The following is a 25,797-nucleotide window of genomic DNA, read 5'->3' as shown; positions in this document are numbered from 1 at the left end:
CTCTACTAAATTTTCTTATCCATTTAATAAAATCAAAAAATTTACATTTTATATAAATCATAACATCTCATGCATATATATTTAGAAAATTTCAATCCTATCACACACCTAGTTTTGTTTCATTTTGTTTCTAAATTCTCTTTCATCATGGTATAGATGTAATAAAATAAAAATAAAGAGGGAGTTACCTACTAGAAGTAGATATCTCCAAAGTACTTGCAATCCAAGATCTCAAAATCAAAACCAAACAAGAGTTAAAGAAAAAATATACATCTTCTTCCTTTGCCTTTCATTTTTAGACATTTTTTTGGGTAATTTTAAAACAGACTTACAGAGAAGTGTAGAGGGAAAATTGAAAACATGACCACAATAAAAAAAAATAGATGAGAGAGTTATTAGAATTCATGTTCAAGAATCAAGTCATTTGGAGCAATCACTAATTTTTATAGGAGTGTTCTAAAACATACAACTAAATATGATTAACATTTCCCATACTTTTAGACCTACTGTGTAGTTTTATAAGTCATACTTAGATTTGGAATCAATTAAAGAAATATTAACTAAAGTTGTAGACTAATATGTCATGCATTCTATGACAAAATTATTTCATACTATTTAGAGAAAAAATCAGTTCACAATTAATTAATGATCTATGAAATGCAACAGAAAGATTTAAGAATTCTCCAATGTGTTCCTACTTAGAGTTATAATGGATAACCAATATCTAACACAATACTGTAGATTTATAATTAATCTAGGCCCTGTTAAATGTTTAGAGAAACTGGAGTTGAAATTAGTTTACAATTGTATCCCAAGAATGTCTACCAAATAGTCAAAACTATTTTTCAACTTTAACAGATTTTGAATAGATATATTAAGAGCTCCAATTAGGTAAACTAATTATTGATTAAATGTTTTAGAAAATATCATAATATAATCCCTATTGCAGATTTTAAAGTTAGATTACAATCATTCTCCAATGTTGATCTAATTTCTTGTTTTTTTTCATTTTTCAAATATCGTCAAAAACACTTGATTCAAGCTCCCAGTATTGCTTTTAAAATGATTAATACACAATCCTATATTTCATTTGCCCCATTTGAAATTATAATTTAAAATAATTTTTAAAACATCAAACTATAAATTAAAGCTTGTGATCAATTACAACTACTTTATTAGTGTTTTATGTGATGTAACAATCAATTATGAATCCTCAAACAATGTCAAGAACAATCCAAAAACTAAAACTCAATTTAATTTTTTTCTTGATTTTGAAATTTAGAGTTTTCGATTCAATCAATTTGAATTGATTTTATGAGTTCTGAATTGATCAATGAAGTATAGAGAACTAATATAAACAGTCCATTTATTCCAAAAATAACAATACACAACTATTAGAAAATTATACTCAAATGAGGTTTCTATAAAATTAAAATATCAATTAGAAGATTAAAGTCGACTTGATATACAATAGTTCACTAAGTACAGAGAGACTTTAGAAATACAATGCTAAAACATATTTAATAAAAAAATGTTCAATTCTCTGAGTTTTTATATCCAACACTGACAAATTTCTCTTTAGCCTCTCTCATTTTCTCTAACTCTTCTATTTATTTCCTAGTACTCTACGAGTTTATTAAAATATGTTGGAATACCAGGAGATAAAGTATCCCTTAGTGCAAGAACAATAACAACATCGAACAATTGTGGAAGCAAAAGAAAGCAACTAAAAAACGCATACACAAGATTTATAGTGGTTCAGTCAAAACAAGCCTACATCAACTTTCGAAGCACAAGAGGCTCTCAACTTTATTATCAAGAATATACCGGAGTATTACAATGATTATCTCATAATGAAAGTTCACACACAACTCACAAAGAATCGATGCTCTCAAGAAAAAGACTCGACTTTTTAAAGTGTCCTACTGCACCTTTAAATAGGCCTCAATTAGATCAATATCCATATCTTGTCCAAAACTCTCAAAGAGATTTTTCAAAATATTTTTATCATATTTCTTAATTGTATTTCCATAACAAAAGATCTAATTTTATTTTGTGATAATCTTATTTCCTAATATCAAGATTAGAAAAGATATAGTCTCTTTTTGTTGATTGAACAATTTCCTTGTACCAAGATTGTGAACCATTAATTTACCATATTTGAAATATTGTAAATCCATTCTTAACACTCCACCTTGATTTACAAGCTATCTCTTCTTGTCTTCCAACACTTTTTTTTGTCAACAAACAAAGTCTTCATAACTCCTAAATTCAGGAACTGCCAACATAATAACAACATTGTCACCTTCTTGATAACAACTTCTCTTTGTTGATTATTCTCCTCTCAATGTACAACCCCACATCAAACTTTAGCGTGGAATACTCATTCGACAAGAGTGAAAACCAATGGACCCTTAGACCGCTTAAATCATCCACTATATCACATATAATGGGTTACACAATATTTTTGTAAATTAAGATTTATAATCTAACGGATTACATAAACCTTCAAAAATATTATAATCATCATCATCAAAGATAGTATATACATACAAAATGTATCTTCATCAATGGTAGAAATACATAAACTTAGGTATCTTGGGAGCGAAGAGAAAGTAGTTGAAAAAATGTTTTTTTTTACTAACACCTGCCTTCGTCTTGATTCGTCTCCCTCTCTTAGTCTTGTTCTTGTCTCTGGAATTTACAATCTCACAGATTACATAAATCTTCAAGAACAACATCATCATGAAAGATGGTACATACATATGGAATGTATCTTCACAAATTGTGGAAATACTTAATCATAAGTATCTAAGGAGTGAAGAGAAAGTATTTGAAGAAACATATATTTTCTTCTTAACACCTACCTTCGTCTTGATTCGACTCCCTCTCTCTGTCTTCTTCCTTTTCAAAATTAGATATCTGTCAAAAATTGAGGACACCCAAAACAAAATTCCATCGTCTACTTCCTCAAAATAAGATATTAATCGAAAGACGAGAAGACCCAATTCGAACTTCCATCGTCTAGTTCTTCAAAATCAGATATCTATTGAAATCGAGGACACCCAAGACGAACATCCATCGTCTACTTCCTCAAAATAAGATATTGATCGAAGCCGAGAAGATCCAAGACGAACTTTCATCATCTATATTTTTAATCGAAAATAGAGGACACCCCAAACGAACATCCATCGTTTACTTCCTCAAAGTTAGATACTGATCAAAAGCTAAGAAGACCCAAGACAAACTCACATCGTCTAAATAATTAGGTATTCAAGGACGTCTCTTTACTCAAGCTCAAGATCTAGAAAAACATTTGCCACCAATCTTGCCTTGAATTTTGCACACACAACAAACTTAAATTGTATACTTCTCTAATTGTCTTCAATTATTTTCACCATGCTTCATAGTTCTTCGAAAGAAATCGTGAATGTCCTCCATTTGAATTGATAGAGACTCTCATCTAGCCTCTTTTTCATGACTAAGAATCACATTCAAGGTCTTATTCATCTTCTCACATCATATGATAATTCAATGATCTCATCTAGTCCCTTTTTCATGAAAAGTAAATCATCTCATTAATCATATTCTCAATAAGATGAAAAGTAAATCATCTCATTAATTTTAATTATGATCCACAATGCATGGACAATTAAGATATAATAAAATAAGTACCCAAAACATCACCTTTGAATTGATCGAGCCTCCCATGTAGTCCCTTTTCCATGACAAGAAATCTCACTCAAGGTCATATTCATCTTTTTACATTGAAAGATAATGCAATGATATCTTATTGGTTTGTTTGAGAGTTTCTTCATGATGTCTCCACCTAAATTTATAAGTGTCTTCCATTGGTCTTTCTCTTATTGGTCTTTCATTCATATTGCATGTTAATTAACTATATGCCAATCCTTAATCACCCGCCAACTCAATAGAATCTTGCATTTGGCCCAAAACATTGCCTTGTCAACATGTCGACAATGTTGTCATAAATAAATGCCTTTTTGATGAGACTTGTTGTATACCATTCTTTCTTTCATCCATGGACAAGGATACTTCTTCACCAAAGTCCGACTTGAGGCAAATATTCCAACTCCCCCTCCATTTAATGCTTCATCAGTCCCAGTGGAAAATACAACTCGTCAAACTATTGCAATTGAGCCTGCGGTTTTAGAGGCTCAATCGGTAGTTAATATTGATATAGATTAGACAAATATTCCTAAAATCGAGCAGTTGGAGGTTTTGCAAACCGACCGGAAAGATGAAGGTCTCCAAGCCGATCAACTGGAGGTATTATAAACTGATCGGCAAGAGGCACAACAAACAGACTAGTCAAAAACTGTTCAAACCGATCAACTTGATGCACCACAAACCAAACAGCCAGAAGTACTACTAACCGATCGGTCTGAAGCTGATAAAACTGATTGGTCGAATCTTCTTCAAACCGACCAACTTGAGATTGTTGAAATTGGTCAATCCGATTTTGATCAAGCCATTCATAAAGAGATCCCAACTTTGGAAATGGTTTCCTCAAATGTTGTTGATTAGACGCCTACAACAACCACATATGAAAGATTCATTCCTACTCCAACATTCCCTCGAGAAATCTTATTGAACAGGCCTCCTCCAAATGAACATGCATTAATAAGGGCACCGGTTGAATCTTTCTCCTCATTTGCTGCAATGAGAACATCAAGGCAACTTGAGATCAGAGAACCGGTTCCAGAACTTGAACAAGAGGAAGTCGTCGAGCCAAACACAAGCAAGCCAAAGAAAGGCAAACCAGACAAGGGTGTCGCCCCTCCTATTCCCAATTCTCTTGATGTCACCCTAGATGCCTAGACGTCCATTTAGTTAATTCTTGAACAGGTTGAAGTTGAAGCCACGATGAAAATTGATATTTTCAACTCTTGGAGAACATCAGATTAGAAAATTACTTTAATGAAGTGTTTCCGAACTTAGCAGAAGATCAGAAATGGGCAAAATTGTTGGAATTGGAGGAATCAGACTTCTCCATTACTAAAATAAGATCAGTCGTCGCAACTCTCAAAAGAAGTGAATACGTGGAAGCTTATACAAGGGGCCGTGTAATTTAAGCTATTATCAAGGCATGCCAGATGAACTATAATCCCATCTCCGAAACAATAAAAACAAATGCAAAAGTGATCAATCACCTAACTTGGCTACTAGAGAGGTATATCTCTACTACTCTTCAAGATATGAATGGGGTGAAACCTCAAAAGACTTTGGTATTCCTTCTCAGTGAATTGATTTAAATCATAATGATGAGAATGAACCTTTGGATTTCATTGAAGAAGTTCCCCATTCTCAAGGCGAATTTTAACTTATCAGAATAGAGTAGATGCCAGTTGAAGAGGCTCAACCATCTAGGCAAGAACGGGCAGGTGCAGATGAACGTGAAGAGTCCGAAGCTTACGAGGTAAGAGGACTTTGTGTCAAAGAAAAGTATGGCGGTATGTCAAGACATGATTTAGAGCGTTGTCATGAGCGAACAAAACCTATTTCTACCGACGTAAAAGAATCATGCCTTCTCGACTCTCTATCTGAAGACAATGAGAACGAGGATGAGCGAGATGAAGCCCACTCGGTTCCATCTTCTGAAGCGATCAAGGATCCTACCTCCTCTCATCAGGTTGAAAAACCAGAATTAACCAGTATTGAAGCCCCTCCGGTTATTGAAGAGGAAATTGAAGCTCCACATTCAAAGTAGCCGACTCATGCTCAATCTACATCGGGTAAGTCTTATAAATCTAAAGAAGTATTAGATTGTAGTAATCAGAACAGGAAAAAGAGTCTTAAAGAACCGGTCGGTCCGAAAATATCCCTTCAAACAAGTGCTCGCGATGCTATACCAATACAATTTGTCCATCACGGTTCAATTCTCTCAACGCGATCTAATTCTGAAGAAATACCAAGGCATGACATCCGACAAATTGTCGTGGAGGCGCTGGCTCCGTGGCAATAATCAATTAGAATCGACTGGATCGAATGGAGGCAATGCACGCATCCTCTTCAGGTGCGCACAACCAAGAATTGGAAAAAATGAGCTAGGAGATGCGTCAAGAGTTGGGGAAGATGCAACCAATACTCAAAAAAACACTCACCGTTTAGAATGAAACTAAATCCGCTGTTGAAGTTCTCACATAAAAAATAATGGAGATGGTCAAATCTTACAATGTTGTTGATGTTGAGAAATTGAGAGAACATGAAGAAACAGCTCAGTGAATTCAAGATGAGGAAAATGCAAATGTTGAAGCTGTCAAACAAACTGAAGTTCCTAAAAAGACTAAGGGTGCTAAACAAAAGAAGGTTGTACAAACTGGGGTTGTGGAAGATGGAATGACGCTATCCCAATATACTACTTAAGTTGTGAAATCTTGGTCTCAACATGAAGCATCTCAACTAGAAGTTCCACGCAGTGCCCGGTCCAATCGACGATTGCGCTGGGGTGATGGTTCTTCCATTGAAGAAGATCATGTTCCATCAAGAGGAATGGATCATAAAATTAATGTCCTAGGTCAACCGAGTTAGGGTTTCATGACAGGATTCATAGAAGACTTAGTAAAGAAGACACCAAAAGGGAGACGCTAAACTCCTCCTTTTCATTATTGTTTTTCTCTATTTACTTTTTCATCGCTAATACATTCCATTATTTTGGTCGAATATTTCAGCTCTTCTTTACTAACTGCTTTCCATTGTCTCGGCTATTAGACAGGGTTATCAACCATTACATAGTAAAAATACTTTTGTTCATAATGGCTGATTTTGATAGTTTTAGGATAAAACAATCAAAAAGGGAGAAATTGATAAGAGATAAACAGTAGACTTTGATCATTTATTCTAAACAACCAGAGAGGGAGAAATTGTTAGATTAAATCAGCTAATCAACTTAAATTAGACAACAATTATAAAACTACTAGGTTTTGAATATTTAGGTTAAATAATCAAAAGGGGAGAAATTGATAAGTAAAAATAGTTAATTAAGTAGTAATATTAATTAACTATTTAAATAAGAACCTAACTGTGTCAAAATAATCATATGCAGATTAAACCAGATCGGTATTCAAATTAAAGTCGGTATTGTCAACAAATCGTCTTTTGATGCAAGTCGTCTTTTGATGCAAATCGGCATTTGATGCATATCGGCATTTGAAGTAAATCGGTTTTTGATGCAAATCGGCATTTGATTCATATCGACATTTAAAGTAAATCGGCTTTTGATGCAAATTGGCATTTGATGTATATCGACATTTGAAGTAAATTGGCTTTTGATGCAAATCGGATTTTGATACAAATCGGCATTTGATGCAAATCGGCATTTGATGCATATCGGCATTTGAAGTAAATCAGTTTTTGATGCAAATTGGCATTTGATGCATATCGACATTTGAAGTATATCGGCTTTTGAAGCAAATCGGCATTTGATTCATATCGGCATTTGATGCATATCGGCATTTGGACCATATCGGCATTTGGATCAAATCGACATTTGGACCATATCGGCATATGAACCAAATTGGCATTCTGAACAAATCGGCATTTGGACCAAATCGGTATTTGGTACAAATCGACATTCTAGTATTCTGTAGATCGGCTTTCTGCAAGCACATCCGGCATTCTACATTTCGGCATTCCACATTTCGGCACTCGATATCTCACAATTTCCATACTTAGTTAACCTGGTGAATATATATATAGATATTTCCGGAAAAGTCAGACGTCAACTTTACACTTCCTAGATGAGCATTTCTATTTAAGTGCAAATACTGATGAAGATTTTCTCACACTAGCAGAACCATCAGGGATATGTCAAACAGTCTGAATCATACAATTCCTTGGAGATTGAAATCGCATTAATTAGAATTTGCCTTACCATTATTCAAAGTACAGACAAAATCAAAGAATATCCCATACGATTTACAATTCTAGACTTCAGCCAATCAAAATCAAGACAGTGGTCTTATGAAGCAGATATAGTCGTTGAGCAGCAAATATATCCGTTTGACATTTGCCTATTTAAGAAGATAGAAGTCAATCTGCTTCACAACTTTACCTTTACACCTTTCGACCTGCTGTTAACTTTGAGAACAATCTCTTTGCTATCAAATCTTTCAAGCTTTCAAAATTCTATAAGCCTTTTAAGTGTGTTAAAGTTCTAAAGGTGTATTACAATACTACATATTCTATGTGAGTGGTGAGCATTGTAAGTTGACAGAATTCGTTTCTGTTCAACAGAGTGAGTGTATTGAAAGGTCGAAAATAGATAGTAATTAAGCTCTAGTTGTTCGACTGAGTTTGTATACGTGTTGTAAACAAACTGAATATTCTAGTGAATATCCTTCTCAAATGTTTGAAAAGAAGGGGTGACGTAGGAATTTATACTCCGAACATCCATAAACTATGTATCTTGTATTGCGTGTTCTTCATTATCTCATTATTCCTATTGATCATTGTTGCTTCAAGCCCAAACAAACAGTTTTACACTTGACTTTGTCAAGAGTTTGTGACGACTTGTGTAGAGTGAAGATGAGATAATCAACCTCTAACAGGGTTATTATCGAACGGTGTGTGTGTAAGCATTCAACGTTGTGAGACCCAGTCTCTTTCGACGATCCCGATCTTATTATATATATATATATATATATATATATAAATTTATTCATAAAATATAACAAATAGTTAATATATATAAATAAATAATAAAATAAATAAAAAACTATCAAAAATAGCATAGGAGTAAGAGTCCACTTACGAGATTGTTCGGTTTCAACTGTAAGCCTATTAACTTACGAGATTGTTCGGGTTGTCTTGTGGTCATACTAATTCTTTTTAATTAAAAATAATAATAATATAAAAAAATGATATATTTTGTCATGTTTTAAATTATTAATAAAATTAGTTATTTTAATTTATCGTGGTCTTTTATTTATATATATATATATATATATATATATATATATATATATATAATTTACATAAAATATTATAATATTAAATTATTTTTATTAAATAAAAAAAAAATAATGTTATTATTTAATAAAAAATAAAAATTATTTATATTTTTTAATAAATTAATAAATAAAAAGACTGAAACAAAAAAATAAAATTGCTTTATACAAAAACATAATTAGAAAAAAAAAACTATAAAAGATTTAAGGTAAATTAATAAAAATATTTAAATAAAAATAGAAATTTAAAATTATATTTAACTAAAATATGCAAAGTTTTAAAATGATTGGAAAATGTATTTGAGATTTATTAATTATTATAAAAATTTAATTGAAACATTATAAATTTAAAATAATAATTTTAGAATTGACATAACATTTAATGATAAAATATCAATTATCACATATTCTTAATACATAAATTATATATATATATATATATATATATATATTAAATTAAAATGTTATTTTAATGTTTGTCCAATTATTTATCATAATAATATTTTTTAAATAATTAATTATATTAAATTTATTTATTTTTATATATTTGATAAATGTCAATTTTTTCTAGATAATCAAATTCAACATTAATATAAAAAATGTAAATGAATTAGTTAGGTGATTTTTTTAGTATTATTGTTTTTTAAATTAATTAATTAATTTATACATTTCATTTTTTTTTTAAGTGTTATTCAAATAAACAAAAATTAAATTTCAAACTCATAAAAATATTTTGCTACCACATAAATTATATATATATATATATATATGTTAATTTTAAATGATTTTAATGTGTCTAATTATCTATTATAATAATATTTTTTTAAGCAATTAATTATATTTAATTTGTTTAATTTTTATTTTTGATAAATTTCAATTTTTACATACATGAATTGTTTATGAGATTTTTTAGTATTATTAACTTTTAAATAAATAAATCAACTGTAAACATTAAACCAAAATAGAACTTTATATAATTATATAATTTGGTTGGTAATTTAATTCAAAACATTAAAGGTATTTTGTGAATGTTATTATCAATTTATGTGATTTGTAGTGAGATAACATTTTATACATTTGATTTTTTTTTCTTAGAAGTGTTCTTTAAACAAACAAAATTAAATTTCAAACTCATATAAATGAATTTTGGTAATTTTAAATATTTGATAAATTTAAAAGTATAATTATCATTAAGTTTTAATTGAAATTAAATTTTATAAAATAAAACAAATTCAAAATTAATTAGATTTCAAAATATGAATACATAAATAATATTTTATTTATATTATTACATGTACACATACATTCATGATAATTACTTTTGAATGATTATTAAAAAATATTAATATAATTATAAATTTAATTTATTTATATAAAATTGAAATAATTTATAAACTCGTAATTGTAAATGATAGGTAAGAGTTTAGCTAATTTAAGAATTTATTTAAAATAAAATAATTAAATTATTTTGAAATAGTAAAATTGTAGAAAATAAATCAAAATTTTGTCCTAATATTCTTTGAGTATGTATATTAGAAATGCCCTAAGAAACTTGTCAAACTACTCAGTCGAGGAGCCAAGGTGTGTAAGAACCACAACCCATGTGTGTAAGTCTATTCTTTTCTCTTCAAACATAAACTTAATTGTAGTTCCAATTGATCTAAGTCAACATAATGTTCATAATAATTGTCTTTCGGATTTGTCATGGACATCATGTAGACTTGAATTGAAGTACTTTATATCTTGTGAATCAAAATCAAACACTATCTTTTAGAGTACTAGATTTGATGCTAAGGAGATATCATCTATGAATTCCTCTCCTTCAACTTGATTGAAGGAAGGATTCATCTCCACTCTAGAATCTTGACTAAGCAAATAAAGTTTGTTGGTGTATTGCTGCATAATAGTGAAATCCATTTTTTCCTTTCAAAGTAGCTTAAATTTCATTATTGAAATTCTCTACAAACTTAAAAACAAATAAATCATTGAGGGATTATAATTGTTTTACAATGTTCAAAATAAAAAGACATGTGATTCAAATGACAAAATACAACTTATCAAATTTTGGGTAATCAACTAATTGTGAATAATAGAATAACTAAACTAAAACACAAATAATGTTAAACGTGGAAAGAGATTAACCTGACTAAAAATATTAAGTAAAAAAAGCTGAAAAAATATCGAACTTTATAAAAAAAACAAATTCTCATTACAACATATTTATTTGATGGAATTTTGAGATCTATTGATTGAGTGTTAATATTGATTTTTGAGATGTTTGAATTTATTATGTTAGTCTTTTAGAGAGATGTTAGGTTTTTTTTGGATAAATACTAGTTATAATTATTTAACTCAAATAAATTTAATTAATTAACTTTTTATAAAGAAAATTCAAATAATTTCCAAACTTTTATATATCAAAGTTCAAACAGATTTATTTTGATAAAAAAAATAAACAAATTCCTCTGTGTAGATTAAAAATGATTGTTTGATAAATCTAGTTTATAAGAAATATTTTAAATATTTATTTATTTTTAAATATATTTATCACAATTATTTAATTATTAAATAAATTAATTAATTAAATAGTCTTATATTTTAAATATAAAAATTTAAAAATTAATCCTAAAAACTTTCAAATAACTCATTTTTTATTAAACAAGTTAATTTAAAAAAAAAAAAAAACCAGATCTAACAAGCTCACTAGGATATTTAGAAAAGAAGATTTATCTATTCAAAATTTTATTCAATGAATATAAAATTAGTTTTGATAAATTAATATTTAAAATTAAAAAAAAAAATTGTTTGAATATGCACATGTTTATAATGTTTGTTCTTGTTATTTTTATAGATTATTATTTTTTTCTAATCAATATATAATATTTTATTTTAAATTAAACAATATAATTCAACATCTAATTGTATAAATAGATTTTGTAGATGGGGAGGCCCAATGGGTCAGCCCAAATGTTTAACATAATTTCACCGACTTAAAAATAAGGAACGACGTCGTTTCCTGTCGATGATGTTGTCTGTCTTTCTCCCAAAGTCCTTTTGCAGACCTCTCATCGTCTGTCTGTCTCTCTGTCTAGCGGCAACACGACCTAAAACACTTCATTGGATTTGACCCGACCGACGCGACCAGTTTTGAAGGGTAATTTCCCTATGCTTTCTTTCTATCTGTTCAGACGGTTCATGTGAGGCTTTTCTCGTCTCTTTACAGACATTGTTGCGGAATCTCTGATTGATAAGATCGTATATAGAGTTCATATGTTTATAGCGATTTGATTGGTTTCATTAGGTTTTATTTAACATTTTCAATTTGGACAATGAATTATTCCTCAAAGGGTACTTGTATCTGAACTTATTTTGTTGACACCATTGATGATCGATCATAAGATATTACTTTTCATAGGTAATTTCTCTTGTTAGTGTTGATTTCTGCTATGCAAAGATGGGGAAACGACTATGAAAAGGGGTTTTGTGTTTGGCTGAAGTTCCGAAATCGCTAGCTAGCTAGGCATATTTATGGCTGGGGAGCTTGTAAGCGTATTTGAAGATGCATCTATTCTTCTAACAGACCATAATCTGGTAATAGGTCAAGAGTTTCCTGATGTCGAGACATGTAGAAGAACACTAAAAGATATCGCCATTGCCCTTCATTTTGACCTAAGGATAGTGAAATCAGATCGTAGCAGGTTTATAGCTAGATGCTCAAAAGAAGGTTGTCCATGGCGTATACATGTAGCTAAATGTCCTGGCGTTGCCACCTTTACTATAAGAACCCTTCACAGTGAACATACTTGTGAAGGGGTTAGAGACCTTCATCATCAACAAGCATCTGTTGGATGGGTTGCCAGGTCGGTTGAAGCTAGGGTTCGTGATAATCCACAGTACAAACCAAAGGAAATTCTAGAGGATATTCGAGAACAACATGGAGTTGCAGTTTCGTATATGCAAGCTTGGCGTGGAAAGGAAAGAAGTATGGCTGCTCTTCATGGGACTTTTGAGGAAGGCTATGGCTTTCTTCCTGCATACTGTGAACAGATTAAAAAGACTAATCCAGGAAGCATTGCATCCGTTTTCTCTACTGGATTGGATAACTGTTTCCATCGATTATTCGTTTCTTTTCGAGCTTCGATTTATGGGTTTATCAATGCCTGCAGGCCGCTTCTGGAGCTCGACAAAGCAAATTTGAAAGGGAAATATTTAGGTTCTTTACTCTGTGCAGCCGCCATTGATGCAGATGGAGCTCTGTTTCCTTTAGCTGTGGGAGTTGTTGATGTTGAAAGTAACGATAACTGGATGTGGTTCATGTCCGAACTCAGGAAGCTTCTAGGACTCAATACCGAAAATATGCCTAGACTAACCATTCTATCGGAAAGACAACCCGGGTTAGTTGAGGCAGTTGAAACCCATTTCCCAAGTGCCTTTCATGGGTTTTGTCTACGTTATATAAGCGAGAATTTCCGTGATACTTTCAAAAGCTCCAAATTGGTTAACATATTCTGGAACGCAGTTTACGCGCTCACATCAGCTGAGTTTGAAACAAAAGTTTCCGAAATGGTGGAAATTTCGCAAGATGTAATCCCTTGGTTTCAACAATATGCCCCTCAGCTATGGGCGGTTGCGTATTTTGAAGGAGTTCGTTACGGTCATGTTACATTAGGGATAACTGAGATTTTGTATAATTGGGCATTAGAATGTCACGAACTTCCAATTGTGCAGATGATTGAACATATTCGTAATCAAATTGTGGTTTGGTTTGAAGAACGACGAGATATGGGTATGAGGTTGACTTCTATTGTTGTTCCGTATGCGGAGAAGAAGATATTCGAAGCGATTGCGGATGCTCGTTGCTATCAAGTACTTAGAGCGAATGAAGTTGAGTTTGAGATTGTTTCGAGTGAGAGGACGAACATTGTTGATATAAGGAGTCGAGTTTGTTCGTGTAGGCGTTGGCAGATTTATGGTTTGCCTTGTGCACATGGAGCAGCTGCTCTGATTTCATGTGGGCAGAATGTTCATAAATTTGCAGAGCTTTGTTTTACTGTTGATAGTTATAGGGAGACTTATTCGCAGATGATTAATGAAATTCCTGATAAGAGTTTGTGGGGAGGAGATGGAGGTGCGGAAGGTTCTAATAAGATGGTTGTTGAAAATGCTATTCGACCACCTAAAACTAGAAGGCCACCAGGAAGGCCTAAAAAGAAGGTTCTTCGGGTAGAGAATTTGAAGAGACCGAAGAGAGTTGTTCAATGTGGCCGGTGTCATTTGTTGGGACATTCTCAAAAGAAATGCACAATGCAAATTTGATTACTTACTCTAGTACTTAACTCTCAAGATTCTTATAAGCTTTTTAATGATATTCTCTGTCAGATTTCTTTTGTTGTTGATTGGTTTGTAAGCCTGGTATATGATTTGTTCATCAATGCACACTATCATTTGGTTTTCCATGAATGCAAACAAGCAGGTTTCTTTCACTTTTTATCTAATGCACACTATAATTGTTGCCTTTTCACATTTTTTTCTTTCTGGTTTGTTTCCCTATTGGTTATCCTATTATTACTCTATTGATCAATGGCATTTCTATTTCTCAAAATATGCACAAAACAATGTGGGCTTAGCTCTATTTTCTCTAATTTTGCCTTTTCTTTCCTATGTTGTTGAATTGTTAATCTATGCACTATCTGTCATTCACTACAGGATTGTGTCAAAGGTAAGCTTACATTCAACATATTTTGTGTTTTCCTCATCTATGGGCTTTGCAGATCAAGACAACTTGCTTAACCGAAATCATGTTGAATGTGTCAAAGGTAATCATGTTTAAAAGTTTACAAGAAGTCTCTAATAATTTCTAGATTAACCGAAATTATCAAGTGATTTCCTTGAAGATAATCATCTTTCTTATATATTTGAATTCTCCCTAGGATAATAGATTTAGAATACATTTGCTAAAAAAATCAAATTTAAAAGGTGGTTTAATTCCACATTGTCTTCAATGGTGAATTCGGCATCTGATTTCTCGAAGAATACGTGGAGTAGAATGCTGACAAATTGAGGTCTCCCTTAACTAATCTTGAGAGCTGGTCTCCCTTAACTGTCGATCCTCCCGTCCTAAAGCTAGAGCGTGTAATGACATGTTTGAAAATAATTACAAATTTATTTTATATATAATTTCTTCTTTTTAATTCTTATTGCTTCTTTTAGAAACGGTGTTCGGTCTGAATCTGACTGAGAAATCGATAAATAATTTATGAGGGATTTTTGATTGCATTTGGTATTAAACAAGGGTAACTGAAACTGTTTTTTAATTTTTATTTTTTATTTTTAAGAATAAAATTAAAAAATAGTAAATAGAATGTTGTTAGAGATTATTATAAAATTATATATTTACTAATATAATTAGAATTATTAAAATAATTTTGAAAATTTATATTTATTTTACATTGAAATCTATATCTACACATTTATAAATAGGTAATGGGAGTCGCAAAATATCACTACTATATAATAAACTTTTCTTCTCTTCTTTATTAAGAGAGGTCTAGAAAAAACTTCTTTCTCAATTTGGATCCATGGTATGTGATCAACTTTATCAAAACAACTTCATCTTGTGATAAAATTTTTCGTTTTTAAAATGGTTAACACTATTTAACATATTGAATACCTAAATAATTGATCTCTCAAAAATATCGACTCGATAGTTTATACTTCAATACCTAATTCTTACTCTTGAATCTCGTGAACGAAATGAAAATCAAATTGGAATATAATGTACAGTTTATTTTTTATTTGTTAATATTTTACTAAGTCTCGTAACTTATTATCTTCTCGAATTTCGTAAAACGAGACAAGAAAACGACTTTCTCAAAAGTCGTCTCGTTTAAGAGTGAGAAGAGTAACCCAAAATAAGATTTAACAAAATTAGACTAGTTTTGGCTCATTTAGAGTCTCAACCTAATTTATTTCTAAAAAAAATAAATAAGAAAAATAATGCAGGTACAAACAAGTTTTTTAGAAATTATGTTTTTAGATTCGGTGTTTGGTACACGTGAGAAATAACATTGACGTGTCCACCCAAATGGGTGATCTCTATTATAAACAATTGACCATTTCTAAAAATACGATTTTTACTCTTTTATTGAAATTGTCAAATTCCTATCCATGTGTCTAAGGTACTAACCTAATTCATACCTTAGATTTTAGGATTGAACCCATATGTTCCTTTTCATGCGTCTAGGTTGATCATGGTATGATATAAGAAAAAAACTAAAATTAAATTAATATGAACGCACTTGTGGATAAGAGTGTATCTAGTATTGTCATAGGGATGTTGTCAGATTATGGTGAACCATATGTGTTTTGACTAGGGCATGGGCCTAGGCTAGTGATGCAATAAAATATAATAAAATTCTAATTGTTTGATATTAAGTCTATTATGCTCAATTATTTGATCTATAAATATATGTTCTTAGTTAGAGTTTTATTAACATACAGAATATTTGTCATTATTTTTTTCTCTCTCTAAGTTGTAATATTCTATTTTAACCATAGTGAAAAGTTTCTTCATTTGTCCGTGTTTTTTCCTATCTTAAGTTTCATGTAAATCTTGTGTTATTTACATGCTTTCTTGATTGATACTGTGTTTTTTTCTTTATTTTGATTATTCTTAGATCCATATCCTATTTTCAAAATTCGTATCAAAGCTTTTGAGCTTTTTTTTATTCCGAGACTATATTAGTTTTTCGGAGATGACAAGTATGAAGTACTATATTCCATTATTAGATCGCAATACTAGATTTTCTTTATGAAAATTAAAGATGTGAGGTCTGCTCACTTAAATAGATTTGGAGTAAGATGTTTAGTTCGTGAACAGTATAAGAGAAAAATAGGAAGAATCACAAGGTTATGTCGAATAATATTTTACAAGATGTTTTGAAGGAGACGTGTGTTGTTGAGTTATGGCTAAAGCTAGAACAATTATGTTTGACGAATTACTAGTAAGCTACATTTGAAGCAGAATTTATATTTTCATCTTATGCTTAAAGGTAGGTCTTTACAAGAGAATATATCATCATTTAAAGAAACTATTGCTGATTTGGAGGCTTTGGAAGTCAAGTATGACGATGAAGATTTAATTTTGATTATGCTATGTTCGTTACCTCCATCATGTATCATGTTCCGTGATACCATATTATTTAGTCGTGATATTATCACAACTAATGATGTTTATACTACATTATTCTCTAAGGAGAAAATGAAATTATTAGTAAAGGAGTCAACAATAGTAGGGTGTTGACCAAGTATTGTTAACCACAAAAACCTTCGCTTGATATTAACTCTGTTAGAAGTTAATCAGGGTCGGCCCTGAGGTAAGGCAATCAATGCACTTGCATAGGGCCCCATTTTTTTATATTTAATAATATTATATTATTAATATTATTTTTTCCTCTTTTTTCTCCTTTAATATTAAATATATATTATAAGAATAACATTTTATCTCCTTTTTAGTCTCATATTATAATATATTAATTATTTATATTTTATTAATTAAAATTTAATTTTTTTTTTACTATTTTAGGTGACCCGAAATTTAAATTTGCATAGGCCCCCAAAATCTCAAGGCTTCTCAGGGCCGGCCCTGAAGTTAATATATGTTTCTATTATTCGCAAGTTGTCACAAACTCTTAACCGGAGTAGTTGTCACAAACTCTTAACCGGAGTCAAGTGCGAAACTGTTTGTTTATACTTGAAGCGGCAGATAAAGGAGTGGAAGATTAGGATTGTAAAGAATACGACACAACGTTTGTTTATGAATGTTCAGATCAAACTCTCATACATCACCCCTTCTTCTCGACCTCGAGAAGGATTCTACTAGAAGATTTGATTTGAATAGCACCTCTACACAAATCCAGTCAGAAACCAGGTCTTAAACATTGTCTGTTTCTAAACTCCTAGCACACACAACACTTGTTGAATAGATACTATCTATTCAACTTACAAAAATCACACAAATGTAAGGATTAATACAATGCTTTGTATGAACTGTCTCTCACAAAAAAAATGTTAAGGAAAAAGCTTGAATATTTATTTGTAGAGAGAGAGTTTTTTTTTAGCAAGCGTGGCAGTCATTCATTTGTTGAGATATCCGCTCGGTCCACAAAAAAAATGCTAAGGCAAAAGCTTGAATATTTATTTGTAGAGAGTTTTTTTAGCAAACATACGTGACAGTCATTCATTTGTTGAGATATTCGCTCGGTCGCTTTCCAGAAATCTAGCTGAATCCACTGTTCATTATTTCAGTATTTAAACTCTAATTATTATTTGTGTGTCACAAGTGGGAGTACTTACCACTCTACTACAACACCTTGTTGTTATCTTTATATATATTAATATAATTGATATGACTTAACAATTATATGTATATATAATTTAACTTATATATAATTAAAACTCAGTTTTATCCATTCATTATCATAGTCATTCCATAAATTATAATTTAAAATTTTCACCCCTTTTGATTATTTAAACTAAATTATCAAAACTAAGTGAAATTATTTATAACTTATAAAATCAACTATGTTAATTATCCTAAGTTAATTAAAATCTTAGTCTAATAATTTCTCCCTTTTTGATTGTTTAGAAAAATTATTAAAATCAGTGACTTTGTTCTAACAGAAATATCTTATTGATTATACTGATGGTCCAGTAGAGAGTTTTATTGGTCGAGAGAGAACCCAAGAAAATGATTTAAAATGTTATCAGACAAATGGATTAAATTCAAGAAAACTTTGGAATACTTGCAATTATTACAAGAAAGGAGATCGCATAAAATTAAAGTGTTGGAAGCTACAAAATAAAGTTAAGAAAGAGGATGACAATGTAATACAAACAAAAATATTCGACGAAACTAGTATTATTAAAACCGAAGACATTGAATTCCTCATGACTTCTGTTTGCGATCCAAGATCACAAGATGATTGGATACTCGATTCTTGTTGTATATATCATATGTGTCCCAATTAGGACTAGTTTTCAACATATGATACAGTTTCCAAAGGTGTTGTGTTAATGAGAGACGATTCATCGTGCAGGGTTGTTGGTATAAGAATAATAAAAATCAAGATGTTTGATGGAGTTATTCGGACACTTGGTGATGTGAGACATGTTCCTGATTTGAAGAAAAATCTTATTTCTCTTAGTACACTCGATTTAAAATGGTACAAGTACACCGTTGAAGGTGGAGTTATGAAAGTTAGTAGATGTGTATTTTTCGTGATGAAAGGTGAAAGAAAACATTACATGTTATATATTCTTAAAGACTCCATAGTTGTAGGCGATGTTGTCGCTACCTCCTTGTTATCTAATGATGATGTCACAAAATATCGGCATATGCGACTTAGGATCGATGACTTCCACCCAGGATTGAGAGGCCCGACCGATAATACTAGCTCCTGACTAAGAATTCTTGCCAAGGATCGAGAGGCCTTATCACCCCGACCGAGGATCCTGAACCCAGATCGAGGGGTTCCGGACCAGGACCGAAGACTTTTTAACTTCGACCGATAAAAACGAACCCAGGACCTAGGACATCGGTCCTAAGGCTTGTTTGGTTTCGATTTTCAAATTCTAAAATTATTTTTGTAATTTTGGAACCTCAAACCATTTTTTAAAAATCCTGAAAAATTAGAAAATTATTTCAAAATAATTTAGGGATATTTTCACAAATTTTTTTTATAAGGGCTCTTTTAAAATTAATTTTTAAATCCTAATTTCTTAAACTAATGTTCATCAGGTATTTTCCTCCACGGTTATCATCAACAACATGTACCAGTATTTAAATAATTGTTGTTATAATTCTTTAAATATGCAAAAACATATGCATGCCTATGACCAGAAGAATAATCGGTTAAAATAAAATATTATACAACCGATTTTCAAAAGTCAAATTTATAATTAGAGATCGTTTTTTAATCGGGAAAGAGGATGAAACGCAAAATCTCTTTTCCAAGTATCACCAAACTACGATCTGAAAGAAATTCTAGTTAAAATATGTTTGTACACATATGTCTATTTATTTATTTTCAAAAATCAATTGATGATTTTTTTTTCAAATAAATAATATTTTAAATTAATTATTTTTTGATTAATTTAAATATCAAATTTCTTAAAAAAACAAATTATAATTTGATTACTACACATTCCCAAATTATTTATATTTGAACCTAAATTAATTGTTTTTAATTAATTTCAAAAACTGTCAAGAATTATTTTAAAATTTTTAAAATAATATTCTATTTTCAAAAGATTTTCGAAAATTGTAGTTAAAATTTTTGAACCTTGAATTTCTATTTCCGGGGTTATATGTATATAATTTAGGTGAGTTTTTGACCAACATATTACCTAACTAATAAAACATAGTTATGTTTTAAAATTATTTAAAATAAGTTTTTATATATATATATATATAATAATAAAAATATTATTGAGAAAAAGATGACATATATAAAATATTATTGAGAAGAAGAGACTTTTCAAAGATAAAATGAAAATTGAATTCCTCGATAACTTCTAGTTTGATCAGGAACTGTAATTAATATAAATATAAATATTATTTATATATAATTATTTATTAATATATAATTATATAGATTATAAAATAATTAATATAAATATAATTATTATATATATATATATAATTATTTATTAAAAATTATCAATTTAATAAATAAATACAAATTATTAACTAAAATATAAAAAAGTTAATATATTAGGAAAAAAAAAAAATATATATATATATATATATATATATATATATATATAACCCACCAAAGTAGCACAGTGGTGAAAGTCGGCTTAAGAGAACAAAATGTCACGAGTTTAATTATATCTGAAAGCGTTTTATATTGTAACGGGATATGACTGGGTGTCATGCTAATTCTAATTCATTTTAAAATAATATATATAAAAAAGAATATAAAAAATAAAATAAGTCCATTTTTTATTCAAATATATTAATATATTCATTTATACGTACACCAATAAGAAGAATTAAACATTATTATATATATTCGTTTATGATTATTTTATAAATTAAATAATATATAACAATTTTTTTTAAAATAAACTCTTAATTTATATTTTAATGAAAATTCTCAATTTTACAAATTTACAAATATTTAAGAATTTTAAGTAAATCATTGATTCTACCTAAAAAAAATCGATTTTAATGGTCTTTATTGGTATATTTGAAACCACGACATATGTCCTCCACTCAAATATTATAAATCACAATTGTTATTTGAGAGTGGAACATGAGTCGGTTTTTTACAAATTAGTTCGAACTTTGAATTGTGCCATGTTAGGTTTCAACTATCGAAAATTTTAATCATTTAAGGCTCTCACAAATCAATGATTGTGTCTTCTTATTTTAACATATTATTTTCTTTTTCATAATTAATTTATCATATTTATAACATAAAAAATCTTAAATCTCTATTTTTTTTTAATTTTCTAATTATTATTAAATATTACACATTTTTTAAGACATTCAAACCATATTTTCAATTCTAAACATGTATATCTCAAAAGAAAATAGTTGATTTAAAAAAAAAATACGTTTAAATTGATATAATGTACACAAATTTACGCAAGTTTTTTTAAAATAAAAACAAAATTGATCTATGTTCAATTTCTCTCCAATCATTTTTCATGTTACACATCTTTTAATCAATCAAACACACTTTTACAAATTAAAAATGTGTAAATCTCAAATACAATACTAAATTTAAAAAAATAATAATAAACACCTCATATCGCCACGCCAAATAATTGTATCATCATATTAGGCTTAAGTATAAAAAACGACAAATTAATTAAAAAACGAAAATAATATATTAAAATAAGATGAAAAACGTTTTATCAATTTAGAAAAATTCTAAAACGGCTAGAACGAGGAACTTTCAGTTTATGGTTCAAAATCATTCTTATTTCCGAGGCAATTAGTCGCTACAATTTTAAAATTGTACCCTTATTTCATTTCGTAAAACCAACCCACCCAAGTTTGAGCAACCTTTTTCATTAGTCCAATAATATATATTCAATAATAGGAGGGACCGAAGGTGACTTCAAAATATCTCAATTATGTATTTGAGTTTGAATTTTCTGGTTGTCTTATAATTCATGTAATGTCTTATTGTCTACAGTTCAAACAACAACAAACAAAAAATGTTCAAAAGTTTATAACAAGTAACATTTTCCGCATTAACTATTACAAACAACACAACCCGAAACAAAATGCCGAATATATTTATCAAAACCATTTTTATTCAGCATCCAGTACTAATTATGGATTGGATTACCCGTTTGTTTGCACTTCAATGTCTGGCTTACTACATTAAAAGAAATGGGAAGTGGATGATGGAATCATTAGTCAAGTAAGATGGAAAGACCTTCCTTCTTTGCAGTAGGAATAGAAGATGCAATTTTCTTGTTTCCAGGAAATGCATTGTGAGATATATCAACTAAGGCCTTGAAGCTATAAGGCTCATGCATTGACAACTCTGATAGGACTTTCCTATTAAGCTGGATGTTCTCTTTCAACAGCCCATGCATAAAATTACCATAGTTAACCTGTCAATATAAAAATCAAAATCAATCAAACATAAATGGAGGTCTCACAATGAATGGAGATGGACAAATGAGAAAAGAAATAAAAAATATCCTCGTAGTATTTTGATTACACGCTTTCTCATTCAACCAGTATTTTGATAATTAACCTAAATAATACGCTTTCTCATTTAACCAGATTATTTACAAATAATCTGATTTAACCAAACATCAAACAAGGCCTTTCAAAATGAAACCAAAACAAGAGGACAAAATAAAAGAAAATTTATTTGAGTGAACTTTGTGTTTCTTCTGTATATCTTCTAACAAAGCTCTTCAATGTAAGACAAAAGCCAATAAGCATTTCTGTGAATCCCCAAGCCAAAGATGAGTAAATATTTCTTTCAACTTTCTAACAGATTCATTTTCCCCAGTGTGTGGACTATATTATTAGAAGCAACATACAACAATAGAAACTATCATTAGATTTCCTAAATGCAGGAGATTGGAGATGGTATAATAATATGTTCCAAAGCAGGAAGTTTTCTCGAAAGAAAAAAAAGGTTCAACATCAGATCTAGCCAAGTTGATACTCATAAAGGTTCCAATAATCCATTAATCCACTCCCAACACATATTTCCAGTTCTTCCAGTTAAGCCTGGATTCATTCAATTCTATAGTAGTATGGAAACAAATCAATAATAGAGACTAGAATATGAAGCAAACACCAACTAAAGAATAGGGAATTATAAACCTAACAAGATTTTTGATACCCAATTAATCTATTTGATCAAGGAAAAGAAAATATGGTGACTTCGTTGATTTCAACCTTATTCTTAATGCAAACACAAGATTATTTGAAAAAACATAAAGCCATACAATTTTCCATGAAGAGAAAAAAAATCAAAAATTTATAACTAATGAGGTGAGTACAATCCATATTTCATTAATATCTGGAATGAAAACAGTTCATTTTGCTTTCACAATTTGTATCATAAGTTCGTTTTGCTTTCACAATTCGTGGAATTATCTTCTTATTTGTTTCATGAACTTCTAAAAATGACCAAAAAAAAGTACTGTGCATATCATTCTCTTGTTAACTCCGTCTTGATATTTATTTTAGAAAAAATAACAAATATTTCACCAAGAATTGAGATTAAGGAGACTCAAAAATTGTGTAAAGTGATATTTCAGAACATAATGGATTTAACCAATAAATGATGGCATAAAGTTATTTAATTTGAGCTAGTTTTAGCATTTGATGCAAGTATAGGAAACGAAATGAATCCATATACTTAATATCTAACCAATTCAATGTGATTCAAATTTTCAAGAATTTGCATGGACAATATCATTAGAAGTTGCCTGTTGTGACAACTTTATTAAAACAAACTTTTAAGAATTCAAAAGAAACATCTGACAAATCAAAACATTTAGGAATCATACAAGATTCTCAAGACTCAGTTACACTAGTTATGACCCTCACTGTACATACATACTACTCCACAATTTGTAGTACCAAGCCACTACTCCAGTATAGACTTTCATCATTTCTAATTTACTGTTCAATTTATTTTTGTATTGTACAGAGAGAAAGGTTAAATAGTGTTGCTTTGTGGTGTGTTACTAGTTTATGGTATGGAAAAGCTGATGTTTTATCGATCATTGACCTTGATATTTCTTTTCCAAATCCCTATCTTCTCTCAATATTTCCCTATCCCCTGTTGGCTATTATCTCTCTTGTTCCCCAATTTTCTATCTTTTCACTCACAGGTTTGTAGTAGACAGACATAATTGATGCAATGGCTCTAATCAATGTAAAAACAACCAAGACTGACTGAGAGAGTTAGAGAAATTACGCCGTGGAGACGAGTACCAGCGTTGATGCGTTCGATCCAGAGGGAACGCATATCACGCTTTTTGGTGCGTCGGTCTCTGTAAGAATACTGAAGTGCCTTCTCAACTCTTTCCCTAGCAATCCTTATGCAGTTCTTTGCCCTCCCCCTGAAACCCTTGGCAAGCTTGAATATTTCCTTTTTGTTCATCTTTCTCTCTCGCTGGGTTCCTTCCTCCGCCGATGAAGTGTGAAGTGTGAAATGTGAAGAACTCAAGATTTCCTCTATTGTTATTGGCAAGGCCGGCGGCGCACTTATTATCAAACAGAGCTGATGTAAAAATGTTTTATGACCCAATAATTATTATGTAAAGCCCAATAATAGTCCCAAAATCCTTAAAAAAAACAAATTAAACCACACTAATCAATTAATTAAAATATGGACATTTAGATTCTTAGAGAATTAAAGAAAAAAAATTATAATTTTGTTCCCTTTCATTAATTAAAATTATTTAAATAACATATATTTTAAATTATTATTTTTATTTTATCATTATATATTAATAAAATTTGAATTAAAATTTTAAAATTCTAATTTCACAATAATTGACATTAAATTACTATTGTAATTCAATCATAATTATGTTTGTAAAAAAGAATATAATAAAATTAATTTTAATATATTATTTATTTTATTAAAATATTGGTTTCACACTACTAATTATGATAGCATAACGATAGGGTTACAAACGAGTCAAGTTACTTGTGAGTGACACGTGTGAATCGCTCGGTCAATGCTAACTTGAGCTTGACTTGAGCTTGACTTTAACCATATATTAAAACCCTAAAATCATATTATCAATGCTAGATATTAAAACCTAAAATCTAAAAATAAATATTTTTTATTCACTCTTTCCTTGATCCAAGTTCATATGTCATATTATTATATCATATTGCCTAGAAATTCAAAATGAGAAACTCTAATTCTCTAATCTGTAATCGTAATCGTTATAATATACTGTAATCGTAATCGTTATAATATATTATATACTCACATTATTATATCATATTGCCCATAAATTCAAAATTAAAACTTTAATTGTCTAATATGTAAGCCTTATAATATATTATATGATTGTTATAATATAATATATTCCATAGATATATTCCATAAATATATATAATGAATATATTATATAATAATAATAATATATTCAAATAATTATATTATTATTTTTATTGTATTTTTTTATAATTTTTTTCAATTATTCACAAATATTCTTCTATTTTCACAAATTTTTTCACTTATTCACAATCACTCTTCACTCTTTATAATTTATCTCACTTATTCACAAACACTATTCTCTCTTCCGCCACTTCATT

The 25,797-nt window shown here is 29.7% G+C and overlaps 2 protein-coding genes across 3 annotated transcripts; one reads left to right on the top strand and one right to left on the bottom strand.

Moving 5' to 3' along the window:
- The first annotated feature begins 12,026 nt into the window (after positions 1 to 12,026).
- Positions 12,027 to 14,452, top strand: LOC124936254. 2 transcript variants are annotated; one of them, XM_047476737.1, is made up of 2 exons: positions 12,027 to 12,123; positions 12,385 to 14,452. In XM_047476737.1, exon 2 carries the CDS (start codon positions 12,498 to 12,500, stop codon positions 14,283 to 14,285), a length of 1,788 nt encoding a protein of 595 aa, XP_047332693.1. In that variant the 5' UTR covers positions 12,027 to 12,123; positions 12,385 to 12,497; the 3' UTR covers positions 14,286 to 14,452. The 2 variants fall into 2 exon arrangements, with proteins under 2 accessions (XP_047332693.1, XP_047332694.1); XM_047476738.1 differs by having other exon boundaries at positions 12,037 to 12,229.
- Positions 14,453 to 22,191: 7,739 nt separating this feature from the next.
- Positions 22,192 to 24,724, bottom strand: LOC124935942 (50S ribosomal protein L20-like). The gene is made up of 2 exons (XM_047476386.1): positions 24,440 to 24,724; positions 22,192 to 22,604 (listed from the first exon to the last, which is right to left on the bottom strand). Exons 1-2 carry the CDS (start codon positions 24,623 to 24,625, stop codon positions 22,401 to 22,403), a joined length of 390 nt encoding a protein of 129 aa, XP_047332342.1. The 5' UTR covers positions 24,626 to 24,724; the 3' UTR covers positions 22,192 to 22,400.
- Between the last annotated feature and the right edge of the window lie 1,073 nt (positions 24,725 to 25,797).

Source organism: Impatiens glandulifera, chromosome 4, assembly GCF_907164915.1.
Source record: "Impatiens glandulifera chromosome 4, dImpGla2.1, whole genome shotgun sequence".
NCBI lineage: Eukaryota > Viridiplantae > Streptophyta > Magnoliopsida > Ericales > Balsaminaceae > Impatiens > Impatiens glandulifera.
Note: the sequence above shows the minus strand (reverse complement) of the source record. Positions and strands in the feature narration are given on the sequence as shown.

Excerpts from the sequence above, each read along its gene's own strand:
- LOC124935942 (XM_047476386.1), bottom strand. The coding sequence starts at position 24,625 with ATGAACAAAAAGGAAATATTCAAGCTTGCCAAGGGTTTCAGGGGGAGG. Across the intron at positions 22,605-24,439 it reads CTGGTACTCGTCTCCACGGC|GTTAACTATGGTAATTTTAT; the intron begins GTAATTTCTCTA and ends TTATATTGACAG.
- LOC124936254 (XM_047476737.1), top strand. The coding sequence starts at position 12,498 with ATGGCTGGGGAGCTTGTAAGCGTATTTGAAGATGCATCTATTCTTCTA.